Source organism: Salvelinus alpinus, chromosome 10 (genome assembly GCF_045679555.1).
Source record: "Salvelinus alpinus chromosome 10, SLU_Salpinus.1, whole genome shotgun sequence".
Lineage (NCBI taxonomy): Eukaryota > Metazoa > Chordata > Actinopteri > Salmoniformes > Salmonidae > Salvelinus > Salvelinus alpinus.
In genome coordinates, this window is record NC_092095.1 from 55,553,281 (window position 1) to 55,571,140 (window position 17,860).

The 17,860-nt window shown below is 43.0% G+C and overlaps 1 protein-coding gene across 1 annotated transcript in view; it reads right to left on the reverse strand.

Annotated features, from left to right (window-relative positions):
- Positions 1-17,860, reverse strand: part of LOC139532323 (ATP-binding cassette sub-family C member 4-like) — a 46,442-nt gene that overhangs the window by 15,521 nt on the left and 13,061 nt on the right. The window contains exons 8-13 of the mRNA XM_071329783.1: positions 6,681-6,930; positions 6,460-6,567; positions 3,774-3,863; positions 1,862-2,053; positions 1,647-1,741; positions 1,467-1,553 (exon numbers count right to left, since the gene is read on the reverse strand). Coding sequence (XP_071185884.1) covers positions 1,467-1,553; positions 1,647-1,741; positions 1,862-2,053; positions 3,774-3,863; positions 6,460-6,567; positions 6,681-6,930 — 822 coding nt within the window. The remainder of the gene's footprint in view (positions 1-1,466; positions 1,554-1,646; positions 1,742-1,861; positions 2,054-3,773; positions 3,864-6,459; positions 6,568-6,680; positions 6,931-17,860) is intronic.

The following is a 17,860-nucleotide window of genomic DNA, read 5'->3' on the forward strand; positions in this document are numbered from 1 at the left end:
GCCATTTAATTTGGGCATGCATTTCATCCAAAATTCCAAATGCTGCCCCCTACCCTAGAGAAGTTAAGTACTGCAGTGCATCTCCTCTTCATGGACTGCACCAGATTTTCCAGTTCTTGGTGTAAGATGTTAACCCACTCTTCCACCAAGGCACCTGCAAGTTCCCGGACATTTCTGGGGGGAATGGCCCTAGCCCTCACCCTCCGATCCAACAGGTCCCAGATGTGCTCAATGGGATTGAGATCCGGGCTCTTCCCTGGCCATGGCAGAACACTGACATTCCTGTCTTGCAGGAAGTCACACACAGAACGAGCAGTATGGCTGGTGGCATTGTCATGCTGGAGGGTCATGTCAGGATAAGCCTGCAGGAAGGGTACCACATGAGGGAGGAGGATGTCTTCCCTGTAATGCACAGCGTTGAGATTGCCTGCAATGACAACAAGCTCAGTCCGATGATGCTGTGTCACACCGCCCCAGACAATGACGGACCCTCCACCTCCAAATCGATCCCGCTCCAGAGTACAGGCCTCGATGTAACACTCATTCCTTCAACGATAAACGCGAATCCGACCATCACCCCTGGTGAGACAAAACTGTGACTTGTCAGTGAAGAGTACTTTTTGCCAATCCTGTTTGATCCAGCGACGGCGGATTTGTGCCCATAGGCGATGTTGTTGCTGGTGAGGACCTGCCTTACAACAGGCCTACAAGCCCTCAGTCCAGCCTCTCTCGTTCCTGGTTGAACTCGGACAGTTGTTGTTTCCATCCTGTACCTGTCCCGCAGGTGTGATGTTTGAGGTGCAGGTGGTGTTACACGTGGTCTGCCACTGCGAGGACGATCAGCTGTCTGTCCTGTCTCCCTGTAGAGCTGTCTTAGGCGTCTCACAGTACGGACATTGCAATTTATTGCTCTGGCCACATCTACATGCCTCCATGCAGCATGCCTAAGGCACGTTCACGCAGATGAGCAGGGACCCTGTGCATCTTTCTTTTGGTGTTTTTCAGAGTCAGTAGAAAGGCCTCTTTAGTGTCCTAAGTTGTCATAACTGTGACCTAAATTGCCTACCGTCTGTAAGCTGTTAGTGACTTAACGACCGTTCCAAAGGTGAATGTTCATTAATTGTTTATGGTTCACTGAACAAGCATGGGAAACAGTGTTTAAACCCTTTACAATGAAGATCTGTGAAGTTATTTGGATTTTTTTATAATTCTCTTTTGAAACACAGTTTTAGGAAGAGGTCATAATTTCATAGTTGCACCATACCTCCCCAAATCATCTTGCTGTTCAATGTGTAAATGTATATTTTTAAACTGTAGTGCGTAGTTTTATGTTGTAAATGGGTCTGAAACTTTGTGAGCTGCTATTTTGTCTCTTGTAAAGTAATTATTTATCTCAATGGGACGAGTCCAGTAAAATAAAGGTTAAAAAAATACAACCTGTTCAGCTGAAACTGTGGTTCACTCACTGTTCAAACAGGTGTCTCCCAACCTCAGCATCCACAGCACTTAGAGGGTCGTCCAGCAGGTAGATATCAGCATCCTGGTACACAGCCCTGAGACACAACAAGGCTTTCAGATAGAGACTGGAGAATATTCTTCTATTCTATTCATTTCTACTCTGGTATGAAGTGGAGCTGTGGTCTTACCGGGCCAGGTTCACTCTAGCTTTCTGTCCCCCACTGAGGGTGGCTCCTCTGTCCCCTATCACTGTCAGGTCCCCGTCTGGCAGCAGCTCCATGTCCTAAACACAGAAGGGACAACAGCGACAACAGGGGTTAACAGTCATTGAACACAAAGCCATTACAACCACTGCAAAGCTCCTCGAATAAATACCATGAGCGCTCCATTCAGTGTGTCTTACCCTCTTGAGGGCGCAGGCTCTCAGGACCTTCTCATACTTCTGAGGATGGAGCTCTTTGCCAAACAAGATGTTGCTGCGGATGGTTCCGGGGAACACCCAGGGCTGCTGAGAGGCATAGGTCAGCTGACCTTTGACCCTCAACACCCCCTTGTCATGAGGCAGCTCCCCCAGGATAGCGCTGAGCAGAGAGGACTGTGGGAGATGGGAGGGTAAACAAGTGAGCTCGCTGATATGGCTTACTACATATTTTACTATATGTACTGTGCATAAGGCTGTGGCGGTCACGAAATTTCATCAGCCGGTGATGGTCAAGCAAATAACTGCCGGTCTCACGGTAATTGACCGTTAATTAGCATAAACACATTTAGCATCTCCTGGCTTCAACACATAGCCTACAAGCCACTGATGCAGACCTTTGGAACATCTACATTTTAAAAAGTATAATAAATCCATGTAATATAGCCTACACCCTCAGAATAAATCCATTATTTATTTTAGACAGGTCTAAAGAAACATGATATGAAGAAATGTAGTCTATTTCAGAAGAACAGAATGGCATACTCTGAGTTGTCCTTATGTTAGGTCCTCATATGGCTATGCCATATGGCTGTGGGCTACACTAGTTCATTTAGCAGACAAGATTTGATTAGAATTCCGTGGCATTATTTTATAGTATGAAGAATACAATTGAACAAAGCTGAATAAAATATAATATTTTCTCCAAACGATTTGAAGGAGTGCGCACATGCACTCCACTCACATGCATGTGGCTATTCCGTGTTGAGCGGTTAACAAAGATAGGTACTCCTATATGCTTAATATAGAATTATTAATGTAACTTTAGTTGTTCTACAAATGTTGGACTATGTTTTGAGTTTGAATACATTGTAAGGCTGCATGATGAGACTAATGATGATTTGAAAAACGTTGCATGAAAGGCATGAGCTCTGCTTTGTTTTTTTTACAGGCTGTACACACTTCATCACTCTCATTCACAACTTGACAAGCACTTGATAATGCCTCGAATTTCCCGGCGGCATTCCCTTACATCCCGTGCAACTATGATTACAAAAAGTGATAATATATAAGTGATAGGGTAATATTGTCACCCATCTTGATTTAACATTGTCTTTACATATACTAAAGCTGTCAAGACAAAGGGTGGCTACTTTGAAGAATCTCAAATATAAAATAAATGTTGATTTGTTTAACACTTTTTTGGTTACTACATGATTCCATATGTGTTATTTCATAGTTTTGATGTCTACACTATTATTCTACAATGTAAGATAAAGAAAAACCCTGGAATGAGTAGGTGTGTCCAAACTTTGACTGGTACTGTATGTGTGAAATTTGTTTTGATTTAAAATGGACCATTATCATGCACCTGTCTCAAAACAGGGGCAGGGGAAACAAATTAATGTAATCTATGCACTTAAATAGCGAATGGAGGACGCTTTTCCCGTGGTTCATTTTGTTGGCCAGCCAGGTAGGCTATACTCCTGTTGTAAAGAGAAGAAATGTGCTTAATATTAGGAAAGTTGAGAAATAAATACAGTAGGCCTAGTCTATAAAAAGCTGATGGGATCCTCTTTTTAACAGAGGCCACCACTCTGTTTTCATGTGCAATTGCATAGCCTATAGAAATGTTGAGCTCATGGGCTCTCATGAAGTGTTAGATTACATTTTCGATACATTTGCATTGATGTCAGAGTGATTAGAGAGACAATAGAGTGCTGAGTACCAGGCAGTTAGTAAGTTTGGTAGGCTACTAATGACCATCAGAGCTTGGAGAAGCCTAGTTCCTGTGACTAAATGGTAACGTGGACATTGACTGCCTTCATAACTCGTGACCGCCGGAGTGGCAGTAATATGGTCTCCGTAACAGTCTTAACTATGCATGACCTCTGACCTTTCCAGCCCCCACAGGTCCAATGACAACAACGAGTTGCTCCGATTTCACTGTGAGTGACAGGTTCTGGAGAGACGGGGCATCCAGACACTGTGGTGATAGAAGGGAGGGACATTTCACAGCAATTCATGAAGTTACCACACAGGACAGGCGTCTTCTTGTTTTGTACAGTGCCTTCGGAAAGTATTCAGAACCCTTGACTTTTCCCCACATTTTGTTAGTTTTGATAGGATTGGATTTCTGTACTTTAAATGTTATTAGTCATTAGTTGTAATAGAGACCTGAGGGGTGCCAGTTTATGGCCTGTATCACTTAGTTTCCTGCCTAGCAATAAAGATGCAATGTTTGTTCAGATGTGTAGGAGGAGATTCAGCATAGGAGAAAGGGTTAAATATCAGTGCTTGTGTGAATGTCTTTGTCTAATGCAGCTGTATTGACCCTCGGAAGAATAAACTTGGTTTGAGCTTTCATAGTGTCCGTAGAGTTTTTACTCTGAGAATTAAAACATAACAGTTTTCAGCCTTATTCTAACATTGTTTAAATCGTTTTTCCCCCCTCATCAATCTACACACAATACACTTTAATGACAAAGCAAAAACTGTTTTTTGGAAATGTTTGCTAATTTATTAAAAATAAAAAACTGATATTACAAATTCTTATTTACAATGACGACCTTCCCCAGCCAAACCCGGATCACCGAATGGGCGCCGCCCTATGGGACTCCCAATCACGGCCGGATGTGATACAGCCTGGATTCGAACCAGGGACAGTAGTGACACCTCTTGCACTGAGATGCAGTGCCTTAGACCGCTGCACCACTGGGGCTACAAGCTTGGCACACCTGTATTTGGGAAGTTTCTCACATTCTTCTCTGCAGATCCTCACTAGCTTTGTCAGGTTGGATGGGGAGTGTTGCTGTTGGAGTGTTGGGAGCTATTTTCAGGTCTCTCCAGAGATGTTCAATCAGGTTGAAGTTCGGGCTCTGGCTGGGCCACTCAAAGACATTCAAAGACTGGTCCCGAAGCCACTCCTGCATTGTCTTGGCTGTGTGCTTAGGGTCATTGTCCTGTTGGAAGGTGAACCTTCGCCCCAGTCTGAGGTCCTGAGAGCTCTGGAGCAGGTTTTCATCAAGGATCTCTCTGTACTTTGCTCTATTCACCTTTGCCTCGATCTTGACTAGTCTCACAGTCCCTGCCGCTGAAAAACATCCCCCCTTCATGATGCTGTCACCACCATGCTTCACCGTAAGGATGGTGCCAGGTTTCCTCCAGATGTGACGCTTGGCATTCATGCCAAAGTGTTCAATCTTGGTTTCATCAGACCAGAGAATCTTGTTCCTCATGGTCTGAGAGTCTTAGGTGCTTTTTGGCAAATTCCAAGCGGGCTGTCATGTGCCTTTTACTGAGGAGTGGCTTCCATCTAGCTACTCTACCATAACGACCTGGATGGTGGAGTGCTGCAGAGATGGTTGTCCTTCTGGAAGGTTCTCCCATCTCCACAGAGGAACTCTGGAGCTCTGTCAGAGTGACCATAGGGTTCTTGATCAGCTCCCTGACCAAGGCCCTTCTCCCCCGATTGCTCAGTTTGGCCGGGTGGCCAGCTCTACAAAGAGTCTTGGTTATTCCAAACTTATTCAATTTAAGAATGATGGAGGCCACTGTATTCTCGGAGACCTTCAATGCTGTAGACATTTTTTGGTACCCTTCCCCAGATCTGTGCCTCAACACAATCTTGTCTTGGCGCTCAATGCACAATTCCTTCAACCTCATGGCTTGGTTTTTGCTCTGACATGCACTGTCAACTGTAGGACATTATATAGACAGGTGTGTGCCTTTCCAAATTATGTACAATCAATTGAATTTACCACAGGTGGACTCCAATCAAGTTGAAGAAACATCTCAAGGATGATCAATGGAAAAAGGATGGACCTGAGCTCAATTTCGAGTCTCATAGCAAAGGGTCTGAATACTTATGTAAATAAGGTTTTTCTGTAGATTTTTTAAAATACATTTGTAAACATTTCTAAAAACCTGTTAACACTTTGTCATTATGGGGTATTGTGGGTAGATTGCTGAGAAAAAATAAATACATCTATTTTAGAATAAGGCTGTAACGTAACAAAATGTGAAAAAAGTCAAGGGGTCTGAATACTTTCTGAAGGCGCTGTATATCAAAATGTGGACATTTGGGCCTCCCGAGTGGCGCAGTGGTCTAAGGCACTGCATCGCAGTGCTAGAGGCATCACTACAGACCTGGGTTTGATCCCGGGCTGTATCACAACCAGCCGTGATCGGTAGTCCCATAGGGCGGCGCACAATTAACCCAGCGTGGTCCGGGTTAGGGGAGGATTAGGCCGGGGGGGGGGGGCTTTACTTGGCTCATCGCACTCTAGCGGGCCCGGGTGCCTGCAGGCTGACCTTGGTCGTCAGTTGAATGGTGTTTCCTCCGACACATTGGTGTGGCTGGCTTCCTGGTTAAGTGGGCGGGTGTTAAGAAGTGCGGTTAGGCGGGTCATGTTTCGGAGGACGCACAACTCGATCTTCACCTCCCGAGCCCGTTGGGGGGTTGCAGCGATGAAGCGAGATTGAAATGGAGGAGAAAGATTGTAAAATACAAAGAAAATGTAATAATAAACATTTTATAAAACATGTGGACATTAAACATTTGACCCTGCCAGAATATTCACCTTGTCCCAGTAGCAAATTAAGTCCTTGATCTCAACAGAGATCTCTTTCTTTTCCTCCAGGGTGAATCTCATGTTGGGTCTCTCAATCTCATCCAACAGAAGGAAATGCTGTGGGTCAACAGAGAGATGATTCAGCCAAACAAACCTTACTAAACTACAATAACTTATTGCACCTAGGTGAGGCACAGCAGCCATTTTGTGCCAGATGATCTATAGAGTACCTTGATCCTGCGGATACTGATGATGGTCTCGAACACCTTCTCGATGGCCTGTGGGAAGAAGAGGGTCACCGTGATCTTGATGGCACCATATAGAGACACTGCCACAAACACCCGGCTGGCTGAGATGGTGTTTCCCAGGAGGACGTAGACGGCGAAGGTGATGAAGACGATGATCTTACTGGCCGCAAAGAAGGAGGCCATGTTTAGGCCTCGCAGGAAGGAGCTAGACATGATCTTGGAGATCTCTTTCCTGGGGGAAGAATGAAAGTGAAGTCTTTCAATAATAATGCAATAAAACAAAACATTCTGTTACACATCTGTTAAATTCAATGGAGTCTTTATAAATCTTTCCTTTAACCTATAAAAGTCTAAGTCGTTGGTGGAGGTTCTACTAAGTTAACATATGGAATTGTTTTAAGATGGTCATACTATACGGATCATTTAGCAATTTTAAGACCCCTTTAGGTACAGTGGGGCAAAAAAGTATTTAGTCAGCCACCAATTGTGCAAGTTCTCCCACTTAAAAAGATGAGAGAGGCCTGTAATTTTCATCATAGGTACACTTCAACTATGACAGACAAAATGAGAAGAAAAAAATCCAGAAAAACACATTGTAGGATTTTTTATGAATTTATTTGCAAATTATGGTGGAAAATAAATATTTGGTTAATAACAAAAGTTTATCTCAATACTTTGTTATATATCCTTTGTTGGCAATGACAGAGGTCAAACATTTTCTGTAAGTCTTCACAAGGTTTTCACACACTGTTGCTGGTATTTAGGCCCATTCCTCCATGCAGATCTCCTATAGAGCAGTGATGTTTTGGGGCTGTTGCTGGGCAACACGGACTTTCAACTCCCTCCAAAGATTTTCTATGGGGTTGAGATCTGGAGACTGGCTAGGCCACTCCAGGACCTTGAAATGCTTCTTACAAAGCAACTCCTTCGTTGCCCAGGCGGTGTGTTTGGGATCATTGTCATGCTGAAAGACCCAGCCACGTTTCATCTTCAATGCCCTTGCTGATGGAAGGAGGTTTTCACTCAAAATCTCACGATACATGGCTCCATTCATTCTTTCCTTTACACGGATCAGTCGTCCTGGTCCCTTTGCAGAAAAACAGCCCCAAAGCATGATGTTTCCACCCCCATGCTTCACAGTAGGTATGGTGTTCTTTGGATGCAACTCAGCATTATTTGTCCTCCAAACACGACGAGTTGAGTTTTTACCAAAAAGTTCTATTTTGGTTTCATCTGACCATATGACATTCTCCCAATCTTCTTCTGGATCATCCAAATGCTCTCTAGCAAACTTCAGACGGGCCTGGACATGTACTGGCTTAAGCAGGGGGACACGTCTGGCACTGCAGGATTTGAGTCCCTGGCGGCGTAGTGTGTTACTGATGGTAGGCTTTGTTACTTTGGTCCCAGCTCTCTGCAGGTCATTCACTAGGTCCCCCTGTGTGGTTCTGGGATTTTTGCTCACCGTTCTTGTGATCATTTTGACCCCACGGGGTGAGATCTTGCGTGGAGCCCCAGATCGAGGGAGATTATCAGTGGTCTTGTATGTCTTCCATTTCCTAATAATTGCTCCCACAGTTGATTTCTTCAAACCAAGCTGCTTACCTATTGCAGATTCAGTCTTCCCAGCCTGGTGCAGGTCTACAATTCTGTTTCTGGTGTCCTTTGACAGCTCTTTGGTCTTGGCCATAGTGGAGTTTGGAGTGTGACTGTTTGAGGTTGTGGACAGGTGTCTTTTATACTGATAACAAGTTCAAACAGGTGCCATTAATACAGGTAACGAGTGGAGGACAGAGGAGCCTCTTAAAGAAGAAGTTACAGGTCTGTGAGAGCCAGAAATCTTGCTTGTTTGTAGGTGACCAAATACTTATTTTCCACCATAATTTGCAAATAAATTCATTACAAATCCTACAATGTGAATTTCTGGATTTTTTTTCCTCATTTTGTCTCATAGTTGAAGTGTACCTATGATGAAATTTACAGGCCTCTCTCATCTTTTTAAGTGGGAGAACTTGCACAATTGGTGGCTGACTAAATACGTTTTTGCCCCACTGTATATACAGTACCGGTCAAAAGTTTTAGAACACCTATTCATTCAAGGGTTTTTCTTTATCTTTACAATTTTTTTAACATTGTAGAATAATAGTGAAGACATCAAAACTATGAAATAACACATATGCAATCATGTAGTAACCAAAAAAGTGTTAAACAAATCAAAAAATATTTTATATTTGTGACTCACCACTTGGATTCAGTCTTATGTAGCAACATTTAAATTTCAGTTATTTACATTAGATAAAAGTAGACTCAGAGCTACACAATGGTATATCATACACTGCATTTGAGGAAACAATGGGAAAGTAATTCTGCTTTGAAAGTTTATCAACTTGTAAACTCACTTTTGAGAAAACCGTCTTTCAATGTTTTGGTACTACTATTGGAGAGCCCTTCTTTGTCTACACCCATTCAGCATTGTTCACACCCTCTTAAGCCTTAGCCCCACCCATCTCTTTAAAGGTTGATCCAACCATTCTGTACTAACTTGCCAGCTACTTCCAGACATCTAAGAGAGAGAGAACAGCTCACTGAATATTACTCGCCCTATCGCTCTGTGGTTTCGTGTTCAGAGCGCACACTGGATGCTCTGGCCAATAAGTAGGATTGTTCCGAAAGCTCTGACCTCACAACTACAGTCAATCACCCAAGCTAACTGGCTAACATTGGCTAGCTACTTCCAGACACATAATGAGAGAACACCCCACTCTGACCATTTTACTCACCCTAGCAGAGCTGGTTAGGCTTTTTCCATGTTATCTAGAGCGTTGGTGACTGTAACTGTGCTGCTGGCAACAATTGTTTACTGACACGACATATTCAACAGGTGTTGAGCGTTCAAAAATGCATCAGTTATTCTGCGCTCTGGCACACTAAGATGAGAGTCTTTTGTTAAGAAATGTAGCTAGATAGCTTGCTAAGTAAATGAATCCCAACGCATGATGTAACGTTACTTAGCGAGCCAGCTAGCTAACGTTAGCTAGCTAGCTAACAGTACACTTTCACTTAAAATGAAAATACTTTGTCAGAATTAGAGTGGAGTCTTTCATTAAGACAGTTGGAACGGTTGGAACCAAAAATCTCCAAAAAGATATAAAAACAACAGTAAAAAGACAGTGAAAACAGTAGCGAGGCTACATACAGACAGCGGTTAGTCAGGCTGATTGAGGTAGTATGTACATGTAGATATGGTTAAAGCTACTATGCATATATGATGAACAGAGAGTAGCAGTAGCGTAAAGAGGGGTTGGCAGGTGGTGTGTGGCGGGACACAATGCAGATAGCCCAGTTAGCCAATGTGCGGGACCACTGGTTGGTCAGGCCAATATATGATAAACAGAGCAGCAGCGTAAAAGAGGGGTGGGGTGGCACAATGCAAATAGTCCGGGCAGCCATTTGATTACCTGTTCAGGAGTCTTATGGCTTGGGGGTAAAAACTGTTGAGAAGAACTTTTTGTCCTAGACTTAGCACTCCGATACCGCTTGCCATGTGGTAGTAGAGAGAACAGTCTATGACTGGGGTGGCTGGGGTCTTTGACAATTTTTTGGGCCTTCCTCTGACATCGCCTGGTGTAGAGGTCCTGGATGGCAGGCAGCTTAGTCCCAGTGATGTACTGAGCCGCACGCACTACCCTCTGTAGTGCCTTGCGGTTGGAGGCCGAGCAATTGCAGTACCAGGCAGTGATGCAACCAGTCAGGATGCTCTCGATGTTGCAGCCTTTTCCTGTAGTCCACAATCATCTCCTTAGTCTTGGTTACGTTGAGGGATAGGTTGTTATTCTGGCACCACCCGACCAGGTCTTTGACCTCCTCCCTATAGGCTGTCTCGTCATTGTCGGTGATCAGGCCTACCACTGTTGTGTCGTCTGCAAACTTAATGATGGTGTTGGAGTCGTCATGCAGTCGTGGATGAACAGGGAGTACAGGAGGGGACTGAGCACGCACCCCTGAGGGGCCCCTTTGTTGAGGATCAGCGTGGCAGATCTGTTGTTACCTACCCTTGCCACCTGGAGGCGGCCGCCAGGAAGTCCAGGAAGTCCAGTTGCAGAGGGAGGTATTTAGTCCCAGGGTCCTTAGTTTAGTGATGAGCTTTGAGGGCACTATGGTGTTGAACACAGAGCTGTAGTCAATGAATATCTTTCTCACGTAGGTGTGCAATAGAGATTGCATCATCTGTGGATATGTTGGGGCGGTATGCAAATTGGAGTGGGTCTAGGGTTTCTGGGATAATAGTGTTGATGTGAGTGGGGCAATAGTCATTTAGGCAGGTAGCCTTTGTGTTCTTGGGCACAGGGACTATGGTTGTCTGCTTGAAACATGTAGGTATTACAGACTGTCAGGGACAGGTTGAAAATGTCAGTGAAGACACCTGCCAGTTGGTCAGTGCATGCTCGGAGTACACGTCCTGGTAATCCATCTGGCCCTGCGGCCTTGTGAATGTTGACCTTTTTAAAGGTCTTACTCACATCCGCTACGGAGAGCGTGATCACACAGTTGTCCGTAACAGCTGATGCTCTCATGCATGCTTCAGTGTTGTGTGCCTCGAAGCGAGCATAGAAGTTATTTAGCTCATCTGGTAGGCTCGTGTCACTGGGTAGCTCGCGGCTGTGCTTCCCTTTGTAGTCCGTTATAGTCTGTAAGCCCTGCCACATCCGACGAGCATCGAAGCCAGTGTAGTACGATTCAATCTTAGTCCTGTATTGACGCTTTGCCTGTTTGATGGTCTGTCTGAGGGCATAGCGGGATTTCTTATAAGCTTCTGGGTTAGAGTCCCGGTCCTTGAAAGCGGCAGCTCTAGCCTTTAGCTCAGTACGGATGTTGCCTGTAATCCATGGCTTCTGGTTGGGGTATGTACGTACGGTCACTGTGGGACGACGTCATCTATGCACTTATTGATGAAACAAGTCACTGATGTGGTGTATGGATGCATCAATAGATTTTAACAAAGGTTTTTCACAGATAAAGAAAAATGGAAGAAGAACTGCAGAATGACTATTACAGCTTTTGTGCACTTTTCTGCAGCCAGGAATATGGGAGGTAGAATGTTTTGGGAATGGGAATTCCACAAATGCCCCAGACATTCCACTAAAAGCACCATAGAATGTAACATTCAATAACATTCAGAGACAAAAACATGCAACTTCTCCTCATGTTAAAGGCCAAAGAGAAGCAGAAAGAAGACTACGACCAGGTCTCATGGCTGGATAGTGTTGGCTGTTCATGGTGAGAGGGATCAGGGGACCAGACCTGTGATGTAACTGAAAGCTGTTTGCTGGCAGCTGGTGAAGTCAATGTGGTTTTGCTCCCTCTTGTGAGGCCCTGCTAGGGGTGCCTGGCCCTCAGCCAAATACTATAAACCGCACATGCAGACACGCATATGTGCCTTCAGAAAGTATTCATACCACTTGACTTGACTCCACATTTTGTTGCATTACAGCCTGAATACAAAATGGATTACATTGATTTTATTTCTCACCCATAATATAGCCAATAGCCCATAATGACAAAGTGAAAACATGTTTATAGAATTTTTTGCTAATTTATTGAAAATCAAATACAGAAATATATCATTTACATAAGTAAATACTTTGAAGAACCAACGTTGGCAGCGATTACAGCTGTGAGTCTGTCTTTCTGAGTAAGTCTCTAAGAGCATTCCACACCTGGATTTTGCAACTTTTCCGATTATTCTTACAACATTTTTTCATGTTCTTTCAAATTTGTTGTTGATCACTGCAAGACAACCATTTTTAGGTAGATTTAATTCCAAACGGTAGCTCGGTCACTGTCTTCTTGGTAAGCAACTCCAGTGTAGATTTGGCCTTTGGTGTTTTGGTGTTTTAGGTTACTGTCTTGCTGAAGGGTAATTCATCTCCCAGTGTCTGGTGGAAAGCAGACTGAACAAGGTTTTCCTCTAGGATTTTGCTTGTGCTTAGCTCCATTCCATTTCTTTTTTATCCTGAAAAACTCCCCAGTCCTTAATGATTAGAAGCATAACCATAACATGATGCAGCCACCACTATGCTTGAAAATACAGAGAGTGGTACTCAGTAACGTGTTGTATTAGATTTGCAGCAACAGTCTTCGACAACTCATCCACATTGTCTCTGTAATTTACACCGTCATGCTTTGCCTTCATGGCTATCGTGTAGGCTACCTCAGGCTTCAGCCTGCGCTTCAGAGGGTATTTCTGTGTGGGAATTGTTGCTCATTTCAATCAAATAATTTCACTATCCATGGCATATTTTTTAATTCCTGGTTTCTGAGCCGGTAACTGTAGGCTATTCAACAAGTGGAATTATTTGTGGAAATCGATGCAAGGGGTGAACCCCGAATACTCGGACGGATCATCATTGTCCACTGTATTTCAATTTGCAGGGATAGCTACAGGCTACTTGCCCAGCCGACGCTTGTCACTGAAGTATCACTGTAGCCTACTTTTGTTTCTCATCACATGTCCCTGGCGGCATTTTGATTCCCCCATCATGCTGCCACGTTATATATATATTTAGGTATTTTTCTCCCGACTCTGCTGACGAGTATTTTTATCTGCTCGTACAGGAGTAAGAGGCCTAGTGCACTAATTTGGTGGATTTATTTTTTATATAAAACGATGTTTTCATTGTGATTTATCATGAGGTGCTGCAGCACCCTCAGCACCCCTAGTTCCCAGATCATTGTAAATGCACGTTTACTAAAATCTCCCTTAGCCCAGGGCTAAGGTGCAATATGAACGTGCCTAATATGTTGTCTTGTGTCAAACTTTATTTTTCAGGAAGTACACAGAGATATATCCTCCGCATGGACAAGGTCGCATTGGCTATATGCTGCTGGTAGTGGCTCGCAAGTATAATCCATGCTTAGCCTATTATCTGACGATATTCATCGTTACTCATTGTCACTTCATTCTTAAGTTCTGCACGCAATGCATAGTCATTATAGCGTAGTCTTCTTTGTAGCGGATATCATGCCTGCACAAACCAATACAATCAAATGTTATTGTCATATGTACAGGATAGACATTCAATGACATGCTTACTGGTGGCAATCTTGTTCACTCATCATAGGGCTATGCCAATTTGATCATGTCATGTTGATCTAGCGCAGTGTAGGAATTACGTATGGTTTCAGGTGTGTAGACCACGGGCCTACTCTTTCCACATGTTGTGCTGTTTCCTCTTCCCTCGCTATTGCTCTCTCCTCTCTATTAAGTCTATTAGAATGTATGGAACGCCATAACGTCGGCACGTCTTTTATGGTCGTGCCCGGCCGGCCGTGAGCACTCCCGTACACTGGTCTACACAGGCTGATTGCTGTCGTGCTGTTCACAGCTATATGATTTGGATAGGAGTGAACTCCGAACTAAGGTGCTGGAGTAACGGCCATTACAATTATCAAGTGCCCCCTCTGCTGTCAAGGCAGGCAATATCAACACCATTTGCTAAACAACATGCAATTTAGCTATCCTCTACAGGGAAAATGGTGCATCTATGCTGTTGGTAGTGGCTCAACGAATGGAACACTATATAACACTGGCGTGTCATCCATGGTCGTACCCTGCCGGGTATGAGAATTCCCGTCCACTGATCTACACAGACTGAGTACTGTTCAGAGCTACTTGGCTGCATAGGAGTGGGCTTTACTAAGCTGAACTCAAGAGAACTTTTTGAATGGCCTCATCGACAATCCATCGCAGCAATCGTGGTCTGTAAGCTAGTCATTCATATTTGATTTTAAGTAACCTTGCTCAAGTGAAGCTTTGCAACAGTAGTCATTTGATCAATTGATTCATCAGCGACTCAAATATGTCATCCATGCTTTATGAGCTCAGTAGACCTACTGCTGCCTTTAACCTTTCTAGAACCTCAACCCCGGATCCGGGATCACCCCCCACCCCCCACACACTGATTAGCATAGATAGCATAGCTTCAGAAGTAGATAGTAGCATCTAAATATCATTAAATCACAAGTCCAAGACACCAGATGAAAGATACAGATCTTGTGAATAAAGCCACCATTTCAGATTTTTAAAATGTTTTACAGGGAAGACAAAATATGTAAATCTATTAGCTAAACACGTTAGCAAAATACACCACTATTCTAACTCCATCAGTTTCTTACTCCTTCAGGTGCTATCACCAATTCGGCTCAACTAAGATATTGATATCCACTAACCAAGAAAAAACCTCTTCAGATGACAGTCTGATAACATATTCATGGTATAGGATAGTTTTTGTTAGAAAAAAGTGCATATTTCAGGTAGAAATCACAGTTTACAATTGCACCGACCATCGCAAATCGACTAGAATTACTAGATAGAGCAACGTGTATGACCAATTTACTCATCATAAAACATTTCATAAGAATAGACAAAGCATAGCAATGGAAAGACCCAGATCTTGTGATTCCAGACAATATTTCAGATTTTCTAAGCGTTTTACAGCGAAAACACAATAAATCGATAAGTTAGCATACTACATGTGAAAACGTTACCAGAGCATCGATTCCAGCCAAAGAGCGCTATAACGTAATCACCGCCAAAAGATATTAATTTTTTCACTAACCTTCTCAGAATTCTTCCGATGACACTCCTGTAACATCATTTTACAACATACATATACAGTTTGTTCGAAAAGGTGCATATTTAGCCATACAAAACCGTGGTTACACAATGAAAATACTAGGAAATCAAGCCTCAATATGTCTGACGTCATCTATCAGAGTGATCTAGTTTAATTAAAAGCTAATCATATACTTGACTAAAAAATACAGGGTTGACAGGAATCGAAAGACAAATTAGTTCTTAATGCAACCGCTGATTTACATTTTTAAAATTATCCTTACTTTTCAATACAGGGTTGGCCAAGTGAAGCTATACAAAACAAAATGGCGATGTATGCGTTTAAAATATTTCGACAGAAACACGGTTTATCATATTAAATATTGCTTACTTTGAGCTGATCTTCCATCATATTCTTGGGCAATGTATCCTTTCTATGTTATAAACGTCTTTTGGTCGATAGATGTCCTCTGTCCTTCGAAATGTCCACTAACAACGACCGAGACCGCGAAACGTTCCCAAAGCTAGAAAGTGCACGACAAATAAATTCCTCAGAATCGCACTAAACGGATATAAATTGCTATAAAACGGTTAAAATTAACTACATTCTGATGTTTTTAACAACTATAACGACTGAAAACATGACCGGAGAAATATAGCTGGTTAGAAAACGATTTGGAACGAGACAGGTCCGATGGCCTTCACGCTTGAGGCGCACGTTGAGAAAGGGCGGTCTCTGTACATTTTGGTCATTTATAATGGCTGTGAACGTCCCATCGATTTCATTGAAAACGTGATGACGTACAGACACCCAGAGGAAGACGTAGGCAGTGTCGGTTTCTTCATAGCATTCACTGTGGCCTTATAAACAGACCCCAGATCAGAGGTAAAAATTTCTGAAATCTGAACCCTGTCATGAAAAGTGCTGTAAAAATTGTTCTGTACCACTCAGAGACAAAATTTCAACTCCTATAGAAACTATAGACTGTTTTCTATCCAATAATAACAATAATATGCATATTGTACGATCAAGAATTTAGCACGAGGCAGTTTAATTTGGAGACCCAAATATGCTAATGCGGAACAGCACCCCCTATAGTTCCAAGAAGTTAACTCTTGGCATTTTTATTTAATCTCATCATAAACAAAATGTCTTCCGTTTGCTTGATATCAGCCCCAGCAATCAGTTCTCCTGGACTCCTGACTCCAATTAGCTTTTGGAAAAGTCATTAGCCTAGGGGTTCACATACTTTTTCCAACCTACACTGTGTATGTTTACATTGTGTATTCAATATAGACAAGAAAAATACAATCATTTGTGTGTTATTAGTTTAAGCACACTGTGTTTGTCTATTGTTGTGACTAAGATGAAGATCAGATCAAATTTTATGACTAATTTATGCAGAAATCCGTTTCATGTTAATCATGCATATCGCTTATGGAATGTGTGGCTGGGTAGACATACACGCAGATGTCTCATTTCATCCAGAAACATTCCATATGATACTTTCCAATACAGCATAATTACCGGCCGCAAACTATTCAATAAAATTCCGTATTATATTCTGTCTCTGTTGTCATGTTAAGCCTGTACTCGATTGCAGGTAGCCTAGTGGTTAGAGCATTGGGCCAGTAACCGGAAGGTTGCTGGATCGAATCCCTGAGCTGACAAGGTAAACATCTGTCATTCTGCCCCTGAGCAAGGCAGTTAACCCACTGTTCCCTGAAGACGTAGATGTCGATTAAGGCAGCCCCCCGCACCCCTCTGATTCAAAGGGGTTGGGTAAATGCAGAAGACACATTTCAGTTGAATACATTCAGTTGGACAACTGATTAGGTATCCCCCTTTCCCGATTGAAATGCCCTTTAAAACCCCCAAGGTCGATGTCTACGCCCCCGCTGGAACCTAATCAGCACAAAAATACCCATAAAAATCGGTCAATTTAAGCAAGAGATATCATTGGATGTGTCTCAATCTGCCTATGACGCACTTCCGCATCTGCGGTAAAAGGTGACAGAGATAAAGCGGTGTCTGTCGGACCATGAGACATCCCGAAAATCTGTCTCCTCACAAAATCGTCTGAAGCATCCGAACGGTTTGGCATACAAATGAATATGACTCCTGAGAAGATGAGAATCTCACAAACACGTACATGTTGGGGCCTCACAAGACTCATCCGAAGGTCCCCTGGTACCAGTAGAAAAAAATGAATGGAAGTATATATGGAGACTGTTTAGTGCCAAAAATAAGGCGTTCTGCCCACACATTTTCTATAAGATTAAGGTCAGGGCTTTGTGATGGCCACTCCAATACCTTGACTTTGTTGTCCTTGTGAAAACTTACAGAAAACGTTTGACCTCTGTCATTGCCAACAAAGGGTATACAGTAATCCCTCGTTTATCGCGGGGGTTACGTTCCGAAAATGACCCGCGATAAGTGAAATCCGCGAAATAGAAAACTTTTTTTTTTTTTTACAATTAGCAACTATTACATGTATACAAATACAGTGACTCACGTGTAGGCCGTTTCGTCGACATTATGGGTTTA